This window comes from Rana temporaria, chromosome 12 (assembly GCF_905171775.1).
Source record: "Rana temporaria chromosome 12, aRanTem1.1, whole genome shotgun sequence".
NCBI lineage: Eukaryota > Metazoa > Chordata > Amphibia > Anura > Ranidae > Rana > Rana temporaria.
This window is the reverse complement of record NC_053500.1, coordinates 76,598,147-76,616,923: the sequence shown is the minus strand read 5'-3', so window position 1 is coordinate 76,616,923 and position 18,777 is coordinate 76,598,147. Positions and strand designations below refer to the sequence as shown.

Here is an 18,777-nt window from a genome sequence, read left to right as displayed (position 1 = left end):
GTCCAGTCATGTGAACAATGAAGCCAAGATTCAGCAATACCAATTAAATCATAGTTCTCTTCATGCACCAGAGCTTCCAACTCATTTATTTTGCTTGGCAGACTTCTGGCATTGTGAACACACACATAGTTACAATCCTTACAAAAAGTTACATTTTAATACATAAGCACACATTGATATGAATGAACACATTATGCAGATCTTTTAAACATATCCTCCACAGCACTGACATTTCTAGGTGTCTATGATTTGCTGTGTACACCAGGAACCCTAATGGAGGAGAGTATACATATATCATGCAGGAATTGTGGTGTAAGAGGAGAAACCAGAGGGATCCTCCCTGCCCCCAAACAACCAATCCCGCCCCATCCCCATCCTAAGTCCCAATTAGGGTATTGGTGACATTAGCAGAGAGATAGTAACCAGTACTACATCTAAGCTTTTGAAGACCTGCACCGTATCTTTACAGAGCTACCACAGCATGACAGCAGTGCAAACTTGCAGTCTTATATAATAAGACAGTAAAAAAAAAGCAAAGATGATGTGCATAATCTCATAACAATAAACCAAATTCCTGGGTTACTTAAGCTGACCCAAGAAAGGTGAATTCTGTCTGATCACTTTGGGTTACCGTCAGTGCTTTTTTTCTCAGACAATAGGTGCAGGAACTCACCGTTTCCGAGTCACCCCTTTTCTCCACCCCTACCCACCTCCCAGTACCGCCCCTTTTAGACAATATAGAACCAAGTATAATTTTGTGGCGCTAAGTAATTTATACGGAATTTGGTAATGATATCAAGAAAATAAGTAAATTAGATCGCCTGCAGCCAGTTACAATGGACCACCCACAACAAACCCCCCCCCCCCCCAGCAACAATAGACTTCCGGCAGCATCAACAGATCTCTGCATAGCCAGCATTAATAGACTCTCTGGAAGCCATCAACAATGGACCATTCCCCCAACAGTAGATCTCTTTCAGCAACAACTGACCCCCCAGCAACATAAGACCCCCCAGCATCAATAGGTCCCCCACCAGCAACAATAGACCTACTCAGCAACAACAGACTCACCAAAAATAGATCCCCAGCAGTGAGCATCAGTACCCTGCAGCACACCCCAGCACCCCTTGCCATTAAATACAGTGGCCCAGATTCTCAAAGAAGCTCCTATCTTTAGGTGGGTGTAGCGTATCTCAGATACACTACGCCACCGTAACTTAGAGCGGCAGGTCCCGTATTCAGAAAGGACTTGCACTCTAAGTTACGGCGGCGTAGTGTAAATGGGCTGGCGTAAGCCCGCCTAATTCAAACTAGGCTGGTAGGGGGCGTGTTGTATGTAAATGATTGGTGACCCCACGTAAATGACGCGCTTTACGAACGGCGCATGCGCGCGCATGCTCAGTATCACGTAGAATTTTCAAAGTAAATTACGCCCGCTCAATGCTTAGTTGATGTGAACGTAACCTACGCCTAGCCCCATTCACGGACGACTTACGCAAACAACGTAAAATACAACGCTGTTGGTACATTTCCAACGTCCATACCTAACATGACTTACCCCTGCTTTATGAGGGGTAACTTTATGCCGGTCTGACGCCTTACGTAAACGACGTATCTTGATACGCCGGGCGCATGTATGTTCGTGAATCGGCGTATCTAGCTAATTTGCATATTCGACATGGAAATATACGGAAGCGCCCCTAGCGGCCAGCGGAAATATGCACCCCAAGATACGACGGCGTAAGAGACTTACGCCGCTCGTATCTAGGCAACAGTGAGGCGTATCTGATTCTATGAATCAGGTGCAGAGATGCGACGCCTTACACTCAGAGTTACGACGGCGTATCTGGAGATACGCTGTCGTAACTCCTTTGTGAATCCGGGCCAGTCAGTCCAGGAGGTGCCAAAACTGCGTTCCCCCACGTTCCCGCGTACTTTGCTCTCTGCCTTATGGAATAAGCTTAATAACACTTATATTTGCATAACATTAATGAGTGAAAGCCAGAATTCTTTCACATGCCTCATTTTTAAATCAGTTTTCAACAAAAATATCACAATGCACCACTTACCATGACTGCTGCAATATCCTCTGGATTGTCTCCATCTAGATCGAACTTGAATGTAACCATCTTTCCATTGTAGGTTTGCAGCTGACACTCTACAACTCGATCACTCTTATCTGAGATCTATACAAAAAGAAGATCAAAACAATTATTGTTATCAATAAAAAAAAAGTTTACTGTAGGATGATTTCAGATTTTTACATTCAAAACAGTTTCCATTGGAGGCACAAATGACATTGTTATGTCTGTAATTTCGCTATAAAATGTTTGTTGCATTTACAAGCTGAATTTATATGAGAAAAGCATATGGAACAATATGAAACCATCAGGCCCTGTACACACGATCAGTCTAAACCGATGAGAAAGGACTGAAGTTCAGTTTCATCGTTCCAAACCGACCGTGTGTGGGCCCCATCAGTCAGTTATCCTTCGGTCCAAAAATTTAGAACTTGCTTTAAAATTGAACTGATGGACGCCTAACCGATAGGTCAAAACCGATGGTTAGTACGTAAAAGCATCGGTTCAAAACCCGCGCATGCTCAGAATCAAGTCGACGCATGCTTGAAAGCATTGAACTTCGTTTTTTTCAGCACGTCATGTGTTTTACGCCACTCCTCTTCTTTAGTATGGCAGAAGGATTCTACTCTGAGCGTGTTATATTTTCTGCTATCAATATGCATATCAAACTAAACCCATGGAAACATTTATCATTAGCTTCCCTGGAGTCTGGGATGCTTACATAACCTATAGCCCCTACATAGTATATTCTTGTTTCAGGAGCCATCTGAACAAACACAGCAGTATTAAGATGCAGAGCATCAGCATATGAACCTCCAGTGGGAGTGCTTCACAGAAAAGCACAAATTATAATGGATGGACCAGTGAACAAATGCAAGTAATCAAGTTTATTTATAATTTACACATATATGCAGCAAAATACACATTGGTAGCAGGGCCATCTTTTCCATTGGGCACGCTGGGGAGTTGCCCGGGGGCCCCGCTTGCCTGGGGGGCCCCACCGGCTGCCCAGCAACCCCAGTAAAAAAATTGTGGAGAGTGACGGGTTAGAACTGCCCATGCCCAGTTTGCGGAAATCACAGAGAAGATCCGATCCTCCACGAATGCGGGGGGTTGCTGATGTAAGGGGGGAGTGAATGCAAAAATGTAAGGGGGCACTGATATAAAGGTTTCCCCTACTATATTAGTGACCCTCCTTACCTTAGTGTATTTACTCTACGGAAGGTGGTCTCTGGTCACCAGAGTGCCCCCCACATCAGAGTTCCCCTTTACATCAGAGTCTGCAGGATTCCCCCTTACAATGCAAGGGGGAACTCAGTCTGCGGACCCTGATGTAAGTGGGAAAGAGAAAGCAGTGGACTCTGATATAAGGTGGTCTCTGGTCACCAGTGTTCCCCTTTACATAAGAGTTCCCTTTCACTGTAAGGGGGAAGACTCTGCAGACTGCAGACTCTGATGTAAGAGGAAACTCTGTAGATACTAGCTAAGGTGCTGGCCATGCGGCTGAATGGGGTGATAACTTCAATTGTGCATGGAGACCAGGCTGGTTTCATGCCCAATAAATCCACGGCGGTCAATCTTAGGAGGCTGTTCCTTAATATACAGGCACGACAACATGGGCAGTAGGGCGCTACTGTCCTTAGACGCCACAAAGGCGTTTGATAGTATAGATTGGAACTACCTTTGGACGGTGTTGCAGAAATTCGGGTTTGGCCCGGTTTACATTTCCTGGGTGCGCTTGCTATACTGTCAGCCACAGGCGGCAATAAGGACGTTTGGCTCCCTGTCAGGGAGTTTCGCACTGAGGAGGGGTACTCGGCAGGGGTGCCCTCTGTCCCCCCTCCTCTTTGCTTTGGCTATTGAACCGCTGGCCATTAGTATCAGAGCCAACCCTTGCATCACCGGTTTCTGCTATGGAGATGAGCAGGAAAAGGTGATGTTATATGCGGACGATACCCTCCTTTTGTTGGGGGATACGGACACTTCCCTTAGAGAGGCTATGGTAGCGATCACGGAGTTTGGCCGATTTTCTGGTTTACTTATTAACTGGTCAAAGTCGGCCTTGCTTTTGTTGGACGGTGACAACACACAGGTAATTAATCCCTTGTGCCCTATTCCCATTACTCCCTCCTTTAAGTACCTAGGGGTGCAGATCACGGCTCAGCCACGGGACTTCATCCGACTCAATATATCCCCCTTGTTATTACGATTTAGGGACAAAGTTAAAACTTGGAAGGCCCTGTTGTTATCGGTTGCAGGCCGGGTGAATTTAATCAAGATGATACTTATGCCACAGTTATTATACTTCCTCCATAACACCCCCATGGTCATCCCCTTGAAAGTTTTCCACACGGTTAATAGCATTTTTCGAGGCCTCATCTGGAGAGACGGGGCTCCTAGGATTAAATTAGAGCACTTACAGAGACCTAAGGATAGTAGGGGATTGGCATTGCCAAACCCCTGGCTGTACTATTTGGCGGCCCAGATGCAGCAGCTGGTCGGTATGTTTCGGCCGGCGGTGCGGTCCTCTGCTCAGAAACTCCTGGAGCACACTGTGGGCAGAAGTCCGATTCCTGATGCGTTGGAGGCACAGGCCTTTGCTGAACCACATAGGAAATACCCCACTTTTAGCCTAACCCAGAAGGTATGGAATAAGGTCAAATATGTTCAGAATGCGGAAGGATACACGAAATACAGTCCAATATGGCAAAATGACACCTACACTGAACTGGCCAAGTTGCAATCGGGGACCAGATGGAAAAGATATGGGGTCACACACCTCACACACATATTTTGTAATGGAGTGCTACGTACGTTCCCTGCGTTGCGAGAGGAGTTTGGCTTGCCGCAGTCAATGTCCTTCTCCTACCTACAGTTGAGGCATGCAGTGGTGGCGCAGGGTCGCTCTTCTGAGTGGTGCCTGTCGCCTACTCCTGCTTTTGATCTTTTGGGGGATGCTGAGACGTCGAAAGGCTTTATCTCCCAGTGCTATACCATTTTGTTGCAATATGTGATGAAGCAGCATCCCCTGAGGATAAGAGAGAGGTGGGAAGCGGATGCGGGAGAGTTGGATGGGGAACAGTGGGAGGAGATTTTTCAGGCGGTGGGCAAGTGCTCCTTGAATGTATCACAAAAGCTTACCCAGTTGTATATCCTGTTACGTACCTATTACACCCCACACAGACTTAGTAAGATGAACCCGCAACTTGACCCTACTTGTACACGTTGTAAGAGAGACCATGGAGATTTGATTCATATGTTATGGAGATGTCCCAAACTCCACACTTATTGGGCAGGAGTAGTGAGTACCATTAACTCAACATTTGGCGTGGCTCTTCCGCAGGACCCGAGGGCATGTCTCTTGGGGGCTCTGGAGGAGTACGAATGGGAGGAGGCGGACAGGGAAGTGATTCACAGGGTGTTGTTCCAGGCGAGGAAACTCATCATGGTTCATTGGAGAGCTGAGGCTCCCCCGACCCGTGCTGAGTGGATCACCAACATTGGGACAACGATGAGGATGAAGAAACTGGTACACCAACACAGGGGCAATGCCCACAAGTTTGAGAAGCTATGGGCAAAGTGGTTGGATGTACCGGGCCTAGCCCCGGTGGACTTGGTGATGGATAGGTTGCTGGGTATTAATGTTGGGTGAGATCTGGATGGGAGCGGATGCCACGAGAGCAATGTCCGGAGTGGTTGCGGGGGGGGGGGGGGGGATTTACCTCCAGAATGGGATTGCTATATCTGTACATGTTTGTATGGCCTTGATCTTTATCTCTATTTTATGTTTATGTCCCCGACGTGTCGAGGGGATTCTGTATGCCTTGTACCTCTGCAAACTAAATAAAACTTTTGTTGGATTAAAAAAAAAGAGGAAACTCTGTGCTGCTTATTTTTTCCAAATAAGGACTCGAGAAACTAAAACATTTTTCAAATTGAGTGCATAAGTAACACTTTCCTTTGTTTTAAATACCATCTATTCACATATTTTTTTTTTCTTGTGAAGGATTCAATTCAGTGCATTTGGGTTATAGTAACCTGACCTTCATGTCAATGAAGACATTTTTTTTTTTACTTTTGTTTAACTTAAACACATTGCTAATAGCACTAGCTATATGTTTATAGTTTAAATACTGACATTTGCATTGTTCGGCACTGAAAACTGTAATTGTAGGTACTTTTTTTGCAGTGGCAGTAAAAAATGTGGTTCTGCCAGTAAATTTTATAATTTTTGTCAGTAAATTCTCGTGTGTGATTGTGTAGACAGGGCCCCAGTGCACTGTATTGCCCGGGGGCCTATAATGCTCTTAAGATGACACTGATTGGTAGAGGTTGTGCATGAATAATAAAATGGCAGCAAAAGGAAATAGAGACACTGAACAGATGTTGCATATTATTCTTGGGTTAGAGTATTAAAGCAGTGAAGTAGACCTGTGGAGATGCAATGTCTATAAAAATACTGCTCTGACTACCCCCAACTTCCTTAGCTTCAGGCACTGACACGGACAAGTGCAACTTTTGCAAAATACATCAGGGTGGTGAGTTGGCTGGAGGGGACACATGAAGAGAGGATGGGATACAAAAAAGTCAAAACAAGCTGGACTGCAAAAGCCATGGGATGCAAACTAAGTTATGATGATTGATGATGGAAAATAACTGCAAAAGTTATTTAATCAAGAACTTTGATACATTTACTCAGTGGATGTAAAAAAGAAACATATACACATTACGGTAGTTCAGAATGCCATTATTAAGCAATGAAAAATATAGACGTGAGAGTTGGAAAAAATCAGTTAAAAAAAATTAGACAGCATAATACTATTGTGTTGAAAGTAATATGGCCTAAATTAACAGTTTTAATGTATTAATGATTTGCTATAATAGCGTTAATGTTTTTATCTAGAAATATATTCTATAGGTACAGTACCTATAAGGTCATTAAAAGCATTTCAGAGCAGCTCATTATGAACATTTTAATTTGATTTATTTAAAATTATGTTGGGAATTTTTTTTTTCCAAATAAGGACTCGAGAAACTAAAACATTTTTCAAATTGAGTGCATAAGTAACACTTTCCTTTGTTTTAAATACCATCTATTCACATATTTTTTTTTTCTTGTGAAGGATTCAATTCAGTGCATTTGGAAGAAAACCTTACATTTTACCAGAAACTGTCATGCCTTGTACACACGACTAGTTTTCCTGTTGGGAAAACTGCCATGACTTTGGCCAGGAAAACTGGCCGTGTGTATGCTCCATGGCAGTTTTCCCGACAGGAAAACCGCCGGGAATCGCGGCAGGAAAAATTAGAACATGTTCTCTTTTTTCCTGCCTTGATTCCCGGCGGTCTTTTTCCTGGCAGTTTCCCTATGGGAAACACTGCAGTGGAGCATACACACGGCCGGGATTCCCGGCCAAAGCTCTCACCGCAGTTTTCTTGACGGGAAAATCTCTAGTTTGTACACGGGAAAAGTGACTGAGCAGGTGCTCGGTTTTCCCCCTGGGATTCCCAGCAGACTTTTTACCGCCAGGAATCCCGATCGTGTGTACCGGGCATTATAGTTATGGTGTGTAGTGTTGAATTGAGTTTTGCAAAAACACCGGTTAAACAAGAGAAATCAATAGATTGTTCCACCCATGCTAAAAAGTGTATGGGGGAGTATCCCCTGCCAGCTATTGCTTGCAGTGCTGAATGAGTATCCAAACAGTGACTGTAGAAGTATGTTGATCAGGGTGGTCCTAACAACTCCAAATTTTGATCGATTCAGCAGGATCTAGTTCTGAATGTTCTTTAGCACTATCATGTATTCTGTCTGGACTTGCTGTCCTTGATTTTTCTTCATTGCCTGTCAGTTCCTAACTGGTCTTGGAACACTTGTCATAACTTCCAGGTGTACTTGGTATGACACCTTCTCTGTTGATAATTGGCCATGGCATTTCCACATCTGTTACATATTGGATTGTTTTCAGGCAAGACCAAGCAGTGCAACCCAAGCCATTGAAAAATGAAAGTTTAAGTTTCTTACTTAACAGTACACAGTTTTTGACAGTGAACAAAATTCTGCACATCTCACACACATTGTCCAAGAAAAATCGTCACAGGTAGCAAAGGACTGCTGGCTGTAAATAGAGGTTCAGGAAACTCCTGGGGCTAAAGAACTTGACAGCAGCACAGCAGAAATCACAAACTGTGCTTTTCACCATTCCTGAATGATAACTTTATGTAATGCCGCTTACACATGATCATTTTTCATGTCATGGAAAAAAACAACGTTTTTCTCAACGTAATTCCTCTCAAGCCTGCCTTGCATACACACGATCGTGATAAAATGATGAGAAAAAATAGAGCACGTTCTAAATTTTTAATGCCAATTTTTCTCGTCGAGAAAAATGCTCTGGAGCCGACTACACGATCGTTTTTAACGACCAATTTAAAAAATTGCATTTTTTTCGTCATGAAAAACGGTTGTGTGTACGCGGCATAAGAGTTTCTTTCTGTGTTGTAACTAGACAGTATTAGCCAGATTCAGGTAGAGCGGCGTATGTTTAAGCGGGCATAGCGCAGCTCATATGCGCAATGCCGACGTAACATAGAGAGGCAAGTACAGTATTCACAAAGCACTTGCTCCCTAAGTTATGGCGGCATAGCGTAAATGGGCCGGCGTAAGCCCGCCTAATTCAAATTAGGAAGGTAGTGGGCGTGTTGTATTAAAATTAGCCGTGACCCCATGTAAATGAATTCCCGAACGAACGGCGCATGCTCAGAATCACGTTGAATTTACGCCCTAAGATACGACGGCTCAATGGCAATGACGTGAACGTAACCTACGCCCAGCCCCATTCACGTACGACTTACACAAACGACGTAAAATCCAACGGCAGTTCCGACGTCTATACCCTGCACGACTTGTACCAGCTATTTGGTGGTTTATCTTCACGCTGGACGTACGCCTTACATAAACGGCGTAGCTTACTGCGACAGGCGCAAGTACGTTCGTGAATCGGCGTATCTAGGTCATTTACATATTCGACGCATAAATCAATGCAAGCGCCCCTAGCGGCCAGCGTAAATATGCACCCAAGATACGACGGCGTAGGAGACTTACGTCGGTCGTAGGAAGCCAAAATTCAGGCGTATCTTGTACTGTGAATACAGCGCATAGATACAACGGCGCATTCGTGGACTTACGCAGCCTATCATTAGATACGCCAGCGGAAGTCTACCTGAATCCGGCTATATGTTGGCACGCAGTCATACAATGTAATCTACTACAGGGGTGGACTGACAACTCATGGGGTCCCCGGGCAATAGAAGATTATGGGGCCCCCAGGCTTACAGATGGCCACCACGCCAGGAGGCAGTGCAGAGGCAGGGCAGTTAAAATCTCAGGATTTTCACATCAAAAGCATGTCGGTTTCAGACATATCAGGGACAGATGTAAAAAAAAACACAGATTTTTACATACTGTCCCTGGTTTTACTAAGCCTGGCAACCCTGATGGGGCCCCCTAGTGACATGGGGCCCTCGGGCAGTGCCCGAAAACCCCAATGGTCAGTCCGCCTCTGATCTACTACCAGTTTCAATGGATATGACTACTGAGTAACAAATTACCTTAATGCTGTTAGAATTTTACTATTCTCTATACACAATGAACTTCTCCTGTTTGTAAAATAAACCCAATCAGGTAAAAACTTACGTTGATAATACGAAGCCTGGATCTTGCTTTACGTCTGAGAAGTTTTCCAGGTGTCTTCTTTACAGGCGAATTAGCACCACGCTCTCCTGCTGATTGGCCTTCACAACCATCACTCAGCCCTGAGGCCTCTGATGCATAACTGGAAGGAGGAGAATTATGCATGAGATTTTAACATTATACTTACAATTAGATAAAAGAAATATTACAATTAAACACATTATGATAGACAATCTTCACAGATCACAGATTTAGTTTATTCTGCCTCACCTGTCCACAGGAGAGGCGATGTCACTGGGAATTCCAAGAGGAAGTGTGCAGTCTGTGTTCACACTGATGGCAATACTCTTAAGAGACAAGACCATAGACTGAATTACTGACCATTTCTCTTACTGCATATAACCTATACATACAATTTTATTTCCTCAGTTTGTATAACATCTGATATTTGATTCCTTGCTAAACAGGCCCTTGTTCGTGTTTAATGATTGTCTACTCAAAATGGGTACAATTACCCTTAAAGATAATATTTAAAAGTGACAAATAGTACAGAAATATTTGCAATGAGGTGAAAAATACCAATAGGTTAATCAAACTACATGTAAAAATCTAATATAAAAAAGAATCACACTATTTGTGATGTCTATGACCTGTTTCTGTGTATCAATGCACCCCCACCTCTCTATCGCTATCGTCCCTAGGTATGACTAAGCACTAGTTTCAGTGCGAAATGCGTCAGCAGTCGGGTTTTATCTTATTTTGCTGTGACTTGTAGTGCTGTCCTTCTTTTAATTTAATAAAGGCTACAATTTGTTCAGAGTGCGGCTGTCCAGAGACAATTTTTGTTCCTTCCTCTCTATCGCTATCGTCCCTAGGTGCACCCCCACCTCCACCTAATTGAGGACCCGCTGGTGCTTCTTCCGCCTGGTCATCTTCCCTCCATTTACCTTATTTGTTTATTGTAAATCATTTTGTAAGTACAACCAGGTGGTCTGGCATTTATAATGAATATAAAATTACATGCTTTTTTGATTGTATTCTATAATCTCCATTCAGAAAATATAGTTTTTAAAAAATTAGGCACCTGAAGAGGCATGGCCTGTGTGAAATATGTTGAGCTGAACCCTGAACTGGATATCACCACCCTATTTATGGCCATCCGTGGGTAGTTTAAAGTAGGGTTACATGATACATATGGTTAAAAATACTTGGTTGTTTCTATTTCTTTTGTAGGGTTAATGGGATATTACAGGAAATGAGATTGTTATATGTCGAGTAAACTGTGATAAAGGATTTTTTAATAGGAAAACTTTTTTGTATGTTCAATAAAATAGTTATATATTTTAAACATATTTTGAGTGGTGTTGTGCCAAAAAAGTCAATTATTTTTTTCTCATTTCCAATATATACAGATTTTAAAGAAGGCAATAACAGTTCCTTCAATTATATTCATACTTACTCCTGGAAAACATATCTCTGGCTGGGTGCTTGGGGGGCTATTAAGATCCTCTTGAGAGGTATCACTTGTATTCCTCAGGGAAATGTCCACTGGCTCCATCAAACCAGAAGAACTAAGATACTCATCAGTCTCACAGTCCGCTAAGTGAAAAAAATAGCATGGCTGTTTTCAAATGATACCTTTCTTTAAACACTGTACAAGAAATAAAATATTTAACAAATGGGATAACTAGTTTGATTAAACTCTTGCTCAAATTATAATAATAAATATATCATTTTGAGACCTGAGGTTTATGTCCCTGAACTTAAAAGCCATTATAAATCAGTTGTTATGCCGCGTACACACGATCATTTTTCGGCATGAAAAAAAACAACGTTTTTAAAAACGTCATTTAAAATGATCGTGTGTGGGCTTCACATTGTTTTTCGGCTTCTAAAAATGTTGTTTTTCGGGTTGTAAAAAATTATCGTGTGTGGGCTAAAACGACGTTTTAAACCCGCGCATGTTCAGAAGCAAGTTATGAGACGGGAGCGCTTGTTCAGGTAAAACTACCGTTCATAATGGAGTAAGCACATTCATCACGCTGTAACAGACAGAAAAGCGCGAATTGCCTTTTACTAACACGGAATCAGCTAAAGCAGCCCAAAGGCAAATAGAACTTCCACTTTAGAGTGCCGTCATACGTGTTGTACGTCATCACGCTTTTTTAATCATTTTTTTTAGACGATGGTGTGTGGGCAACGTTGTTTTTAATGATGAAGTTGGAAAAACATAGTTTTTTGGACATGCTGAAAAACGTTTTTTTTTTCATGCCGAAAAAATTATCGTGTGTACGCGGCATTAGAGTTTGATATGAATTTACTTATAGGATGATCATGTGGAAAGTTGGCATAGATAGGGAGAACATAACTGCTTACATGTAGTAGAGGAATAACATGTTTGTCTGAAGTTAAACAGGTGATGCTGATCAGCCTCTGGTTCCTCTGGCTCAGGCAGAAATGTGCCACTGTTTACCGACTCTGCGGATTCCGAGTTTGATGGCAGGGAGGTAGCTCCAGGGGTGGTATCAGTGGGAGAAATAGTGGTGCTCTGAGAATCTCTCAGCTGCTCAAGGAGTTTTAGAATGTTTTGCTGCTTCTCATCTTCTTTTTTCTTCAGCTCCTCTTGGGCACGTCTCACCTTTTCTCGTTTCCTCTTTATTGCCAACACACGGTCACGAATAGCCTTTGCCACAATTTTGTAGTCCCCTTCACAGACAAAATTAAGTACCACCTTGGAAACACACAGGAAGTTTCAATACCAGAAATATAATATAACATTTAACAAAAAAGTGTATTTTTCTTATCTCACTCTCCTTGTTATATATTGCCTCTACTGACTCCAGGTGTGATTTGTATTGCATACTTACATTGGTCCAGTTTGGGCCAGTATAAGTATCTATATCTCAAACCCAAGGTTACTGATGAAGTAATAGCAGTGATCTACTGGGTTCTGTGCCAAGCAGCTTCTCTACTGAGTGTCTTGTATTGTGCTGACAAAAAAACGAACAAGTATAATCTCTTCTCTTCTGACGTGAGATAATAAGCGCGGGGGGGGGGGGGGGCTGGCCTGGGGACCATCGTGCCCCTTACAGGTGTAATGCAAAAAATGTTTTTTAAAAAAAATAATTACCGGTATTAAAAAAAAAAACAGGAGGGGGCCAGCCGGGCCCCTTACAGGTGAAATGCCTGTACCCCCCTGATGGCGGCTCTGATTGTCAGCTTCCCCAGCAGACCCTCATGCATGAGATACGCATACTTTCATTGGTCCAGGCTGGATCAATGTAAGCATGCCATAAATATATTATCTGGAGTTCAGTTTTAAATTAATGTACCTGATATACTGTACTCACCATATACTAAAAAGAAAAGAACAACATATTATAAGCATTCCATGCAATATGCTTAACCACTTGACCGTTGGAAGGTCTTACCCCTTCATGAATAGAATTTTTTTTGCTATTCAGAACTGTGCTACTTTAACTGGCAATTACTCAGTCATGCAACACTATACGTAAATAAAATTGAGGCCCTAAAATGCCAGGACAGTAAAAATACCCTCCAAATGACCTCTTCTTGGAAAGTTTACAGCCTAAGGTATTTAGTAGGAGGCAATTTTTTGTCACAATTTTTTGAAAATTTTTAAATGAAATAAAATTAATTTTCTTCACTTTTTTTTTACATATGTGCACCAGTGCAGTACAGCGTCATCATATGACTGGTGTGGCAGTGATCAGGGATACTGATTGGAGACAGTATGTACACATTTTTTTATTATTATTTTTCATTCAAATTATTTTTACATACTCTCATCACAGTAGTTCAGTGAAGCCAGTGAATGATCAGGGATTTTTCTTTCTTTTACACTGTTATTGCTTATACCAGTGATGATCACTGTTATAAGCAATAGTTTTAGCTCTCATGCTTATTTTTGTAAACTGTGATTGGCTACAGCCAATCACATGGTACAGTCAGGGCCGCTGATAAGACAGTACAGCCAGCCCTCCTGTATCGGGCCCAGGCCCATTAGTTCAAAAGTCTGGCCCGGGCACCTGCCGAGCAGAAGGGATGGCTGTACTGCCTTGTGACTCTTGTGGATCCCCTGCAGAGCAGCTCTGGTTCTACATACTTGCCAACTGTCCCAATTTTGCAGCAGAGACATCTGAAGAGTCTCTTCCTTTGCCTCTGAGTCTGCAGTGCCAGGTCCTGAAATTTCTCTCCCCCTCCCTAGCACAAAAGATTTAGGAAGGTAGAAGTTCTCTGCCTGCTCTACCTCCTCCATGAGTTCTGAGCTCTGCTTCACCTCTCTCCACTCTGTGCACTGTAAGCTCCAGTGCTGGCTGCAGAGCTTGAATGGGGTAGTGCTTCTGCTGGAGGGGGTGAGTGTGGGGGGGTGCGAGGGAGTGAAGCTTCACTTGAATGTGATGCTCGACATGCGACAGATGCACCATAGAAGTTCTAGAATCTTTTCAAGCATGCACCTTTACCTGACTGGCAGCAATTGTAGCCAAACGCTCTGCTCTTTGCTGTTGTGTCCCTAACAAAATAAAGTTTGTTTTTTCGCTGTTGTTTGCTGTTATCCCATTTTGGGGCTTGCTAGGTTTTCCCTTCACTCAGTAGGTTGTTTGCTCTCATCTTTTACTGTGACAGTTGCTCCAGTGAGCAGTATGGCAAGGACAATGGGTTATGAATCTGACTCAAGCAATCTCTGATAGTAATGGTTAGACATATGGCTTGGGAAATTATAAATATTTTGGTCTACTTAGACCTGGCCTCAATCTGGGGCATGTTCCAGGGGCCAAGGACTTAAGCTTGCTGCTGCAATAGATGGAAGAAGTTAGACTGAAAAAGGATCTCCCTGCTGAAGAATGTTGCAGAAGAGCTAAGTAAAAACTGCGGTGTAGCCAATGGTAAAGATATTCATTTCCCAAAGATCAAGTTATCTTTGATTGCTTCAAACGGGTCAAGGGATAAACTGACTAGAGAGAGATCCACTGCAAATAAAAGAAAACGACTGTGGCTGCTCTAACAGAGTCATATATCTGATTGCTGCTCTCACTGGGTCAACAGTTACTAAGCGGTTGTCTCTGAATGATCTTACTACTACTAATGCTACTTTCAGAATAACTGTCCTATTTTGTGCTCGTTTTGGGTATCCTGCACCCACAAACCCTCTCTTCTAGAACTAAGTTCATAAATAAAAGGTAAAAGAGTGACTGCTGCCCAATTTATTTTCTGCCCCACCATACACCAAGGACCAAACCCTGAAATTAAAAAGTTAGCCTAAAAACACTTAAAGTGGAGTTCCACCCATTTTTTTATGTTTGTCTGTGCTGCATGCTCTAATCTCATAGTGTTCAGAATGGACAATTTTAAATTTGTTGCTTGTAAATACCTTTATTTTGTAGTCCTTCATTACTTCCTCCTCCTTATTTGCCTAGGCTATTTGCAAGGGATTCTGGGATAGGCATCATGTTTCCCAGTAGTCCTTGCAAACCTGACTGAAACCTATTACATTGCTTGTGCACTGAGCATGTGCGAGATATGCAAAGCTGAACTCCAAGAAGTCATACAGTCTGGCTTCATGATGCCCACGCTTAAGATGGCCACGGTCTATTTCTAGATAATAAACTATCTAAATGCTGTAACAACCTAACAAAACGGACCTTAGTTTACAGACTAACTTTACTAGAATACATTAAGCTTGTGTATTACAGGGGTATTTATATTTAAAAAGTGAAATTGTGGGTGGAATTTTGCACCTTCCCAAGAGGAGGAATGTTACACTTAAATTGGTAGCAAAGTCTGCTTTGTTATTTTTACCTACAGGTAAAATTAATATCTCCTAAGCGTGCACTGTTTATAAGATATTAACTCTACCTGCAGCCACTGACATCACTGACATATGCGCTCTGAAGGTCAGGCATACCTTGCTGGAACTTCAGAGCTTTGTGCCGGTACTGAGGGCTCCGGTCATTGCGGCCCCTGGCCAATCACAGAGCCAGAGTGTGCAAACCCGGGGGAAAAAATGGGGGAAGTTGTCAGCCCTCTCAGCGGTGACAGCGCATTACGGGAGGACTTCATTTTATGGTAAATATTCCATAATGTGCTAGTGTGCGATGCGCACTAGCACATAATGCAATTGCCTTACAGGTGTTATTAATTTTTATTTTCCTCCAGCCGCGGTTTACAACCGCTTTAAAGAAAAGTTCTCACAAATGTCATTCCGATATGCCATATGGGTTTTATTAAACACTTACCATCTCTTGAGATACCTCCTCTGCAATATCTTTGTAAAGGTCAAAGAGAAACTCTATGGCATTGTTGTCTTTGTATTTGCCATGCAGCTTTTTACTATCATCCATCCTCAACCAAAGTTTCAAGGCTGGTTTGAGTCCATCATCTTCTTCTGCAAGTTCAACATGAACCCCAGTGTCTTCCTGAAAGAAGGAGTGTTCCAGCAGGTCCTGGATGGTATACCTGTCAACATCCAAAAAGGCTTATTTATATGTAAAGAATAAAGTTGATTACTTAATATTCCCTTTATCTGCATCTCCTGTCTTTAATCAGTTTTTGGCTAAGGTACATTTTGAGAAAGAGAAAACCGGAACCAAATATGATCAAGTAGTGAGTGTGGTAGCAAATAAACTACATGGAAGACTACATTGGCACATAGTAACCTAAGCAGCAAAAAAATATGCCAGCATCACACTATGTGGCCATGGTGGGAATGCTGTTCTCTGGCTTGTTCTCTACACAAGCATGCATAAGACATTAGGCTGCAGCACAGCAATATTCTCTTGCAGCAGGACATTAGCTGCCACTGCTACTGGGTGAAGACACTAAAGCCTTGTACACATTAGTAGTTTTTTTTTATTCAACCCAGCAGGGCTGAATGAAAAAAAACTGACAACTCAGGAGGAGCCGCTGTACTAACTATGCTATGCAACGTTACATAGTTACATAGTTAGTCAGGTTGAAAACAAGACAAAAGTCCATCTAGTTCAACCAAAATAAATAAGTAAATCATACAATCCCATATACACAATCCTTCACCCACAGTTGATCCAGAGGAAGGCGATAAACCCCAGCAAAGCACGATCCAATTTGCTACAGCAGGGGAAAAATTCCTTCCTGATCCCCCGCGAGGCAATCGGATTTTCCCTGGATCAACTTTACCTGGATCAACTTTACCTATGAATGTTAGTACCCAGTTATATTATGTAAATTTAGGAAGGATTCCTGGCCTTTCTTAACCACTTCCCGCCCACCGTCAAACGGCGGCAGAATGGCTCCCCTGCGCAAATTGCCGTAGCTGTATGGCGGGCGCTTTAAGGGGTATAAGGGGCGTACGCGTGCCCGCTGTGGTACTGAGACCATGCCGCAATGTATTCTGTTGTTTGCTGGGGCTTGCATTTTTTGGATTAATACCTCTTTTTAATAAAGGCATTGATTTTGAGTGTGGCTGTCCAGAATTTTCTCCTTGCCCATGCTGCAATGTCCGCTGGGCACCCATGATTGCTCCTGACAGAGCCAGAACGATAATCTGTGTGTGTAGACACACAAATAGACAGTCTGGCAGGGGAGAGAAGAGAGATCATGTGTTCCTAGTATATAGGAACACTGATCGGTCTCCTCCAGGCAGTCTCCTCCCCCCTAGAGTTAGAACACACCCAGGGAACACATTTAACCCCTTGATTGTCCCCTACTGGCACTCTCCCTGCCAGTGACATTTATACAGTAATCAATGGCTATTTTTAGCTCTGATCGCTGTAAAATTGTCACTGGTCCCAAAAAAGTGTCAAAAGTGTCCAATCTGTCCGCTTATTGCAATTTTTTACCAAAAATATATAGAAGAATATTTATGGGCCTAAACTATTGAAGACATTTTATTTTATTTTTTTATTTAGGGATATTTATTATAGAAAAATAAAAACCACAGAGGTGATCAACTACCACCAAGAGAAAGCTCTATTTGTGGGGAAAAAAGGACGTAAATTTTGTTTGTGTACAGCATCGCACGACTGTGCAATTGTCAGTTAAACCGACGCAGTGCTGTATCGCAAAAAATGGCCAGGTCAGGAAGGGGGTAAATCCTTCCGGGGCTGAAGTTGTTAAAGCAATCTACTGAGCTGGCCAAAACCACCTCTTGAGGGAGTCTATTACACATTTTCACAGCTCTTACTGTGAAGAAACCTTTCCGTATTTGGAGATGGAATCTTTTTTACCCTAGACGTAAAGAGCGCCCCTTTGCTTCTGTGGTGATCTTAAAGTGAATAACTCAACACCAAGTTCACTATATGAACCACTTATGTATTTGTACATGTTGATCATTCCCCCTTAATCTCATCTTCTCAACAGTGAATAAATTCAGTTCCTCTAATCTTCCCTCATAGCTGAGCTTCTCCATGTTATTACAGTGATCTCCCATGCTGTTCTATTGTATTCTGACAGAACACTCCAGTCAGCGCTCACAGACTTTGGCTGAGGGTGCTAATCGGGAGCCGATCGAAAGACCTTTTTCGGTCATGCCCCTTCAACAGAAGCCCGCTGAACAATTGGCTTCTGTCAGACCGGCTGCAGTATACACGGGCCACATGTCAGCCAGTTTCTATTGAACCAGCCCAACATTCGGTCTGTGTGTACCAGACTTTAACCTCCATACACAGAAAAGCTTCTTTACTGTAAGAGCTTTGAAAATGTGGATTGGACTCTCTTAGGGCCAGATTCACAGAAGAAGTACGCCGGAGTATCTACTGATACTCCGGTGTATTTTAAAATTTGCCGCGTCGTATCTTAATTTGTGATTCACAAACAAGATACAAAGGCATTTGGCTAAGATCCGACAGGCTCACCGCTTCGTACGCCTTCGGATCTTAGGCTGCAATACTTCGGCCGCCGCTGGGTGGAGTTTGCGTCGTTTTCCAGCGTCGGGTATGCAAATGAGCTTTTACGGCGATCCACGAAGCTACTCGCGTGCGTTACGTAGTTTTTTTCCCGTCGCAA

The 18,777-nt window shown here is 42.8% G+C and overlaps 1 protein-coding gene across 1 annotated transcript in view; it reads right to left on the bottom strand.

Annotated features, from left to right (window-relative positions):
- WNK4 (WNK lysine deficient protein kinase 4) overlaps window positions 1-18,777 on the bottom strand; it is a 320,113-nt gene that overhangs the window by 67,745 nt on the left and 233,591 nt on the right. Inside the window, exons 6-11 of the mRNA XM_040331198.1 lie at window positions 16,032-16,251; window positions 12,151-12,505; window positions 11,234-11,373; window positions 10,045-10,121; window positions 9,778-9,916; window positions 2,070-2,186 (exon numbers count right to left, since the gene is read on the bottom strand). Of these exons, the coding sequence (XP_040187132.1) occupies window positions 2,070-2,186; window positions 9,778-9,916; window positions 10,045-10,121; window positions 11,234-11,373; window positions 12,151-12,505; window positions 16,032-16,251 (1,048 nt within the window). The remainder of the gene's footprint in view (window positions 1-2,069; window positions 2,187-9,777; window positions 9,917-10,044; window positions 10,122-11,233; window positions 11,374-12,150; window positions 12,506-16,031; window positions 16,252-18,777) is intronic.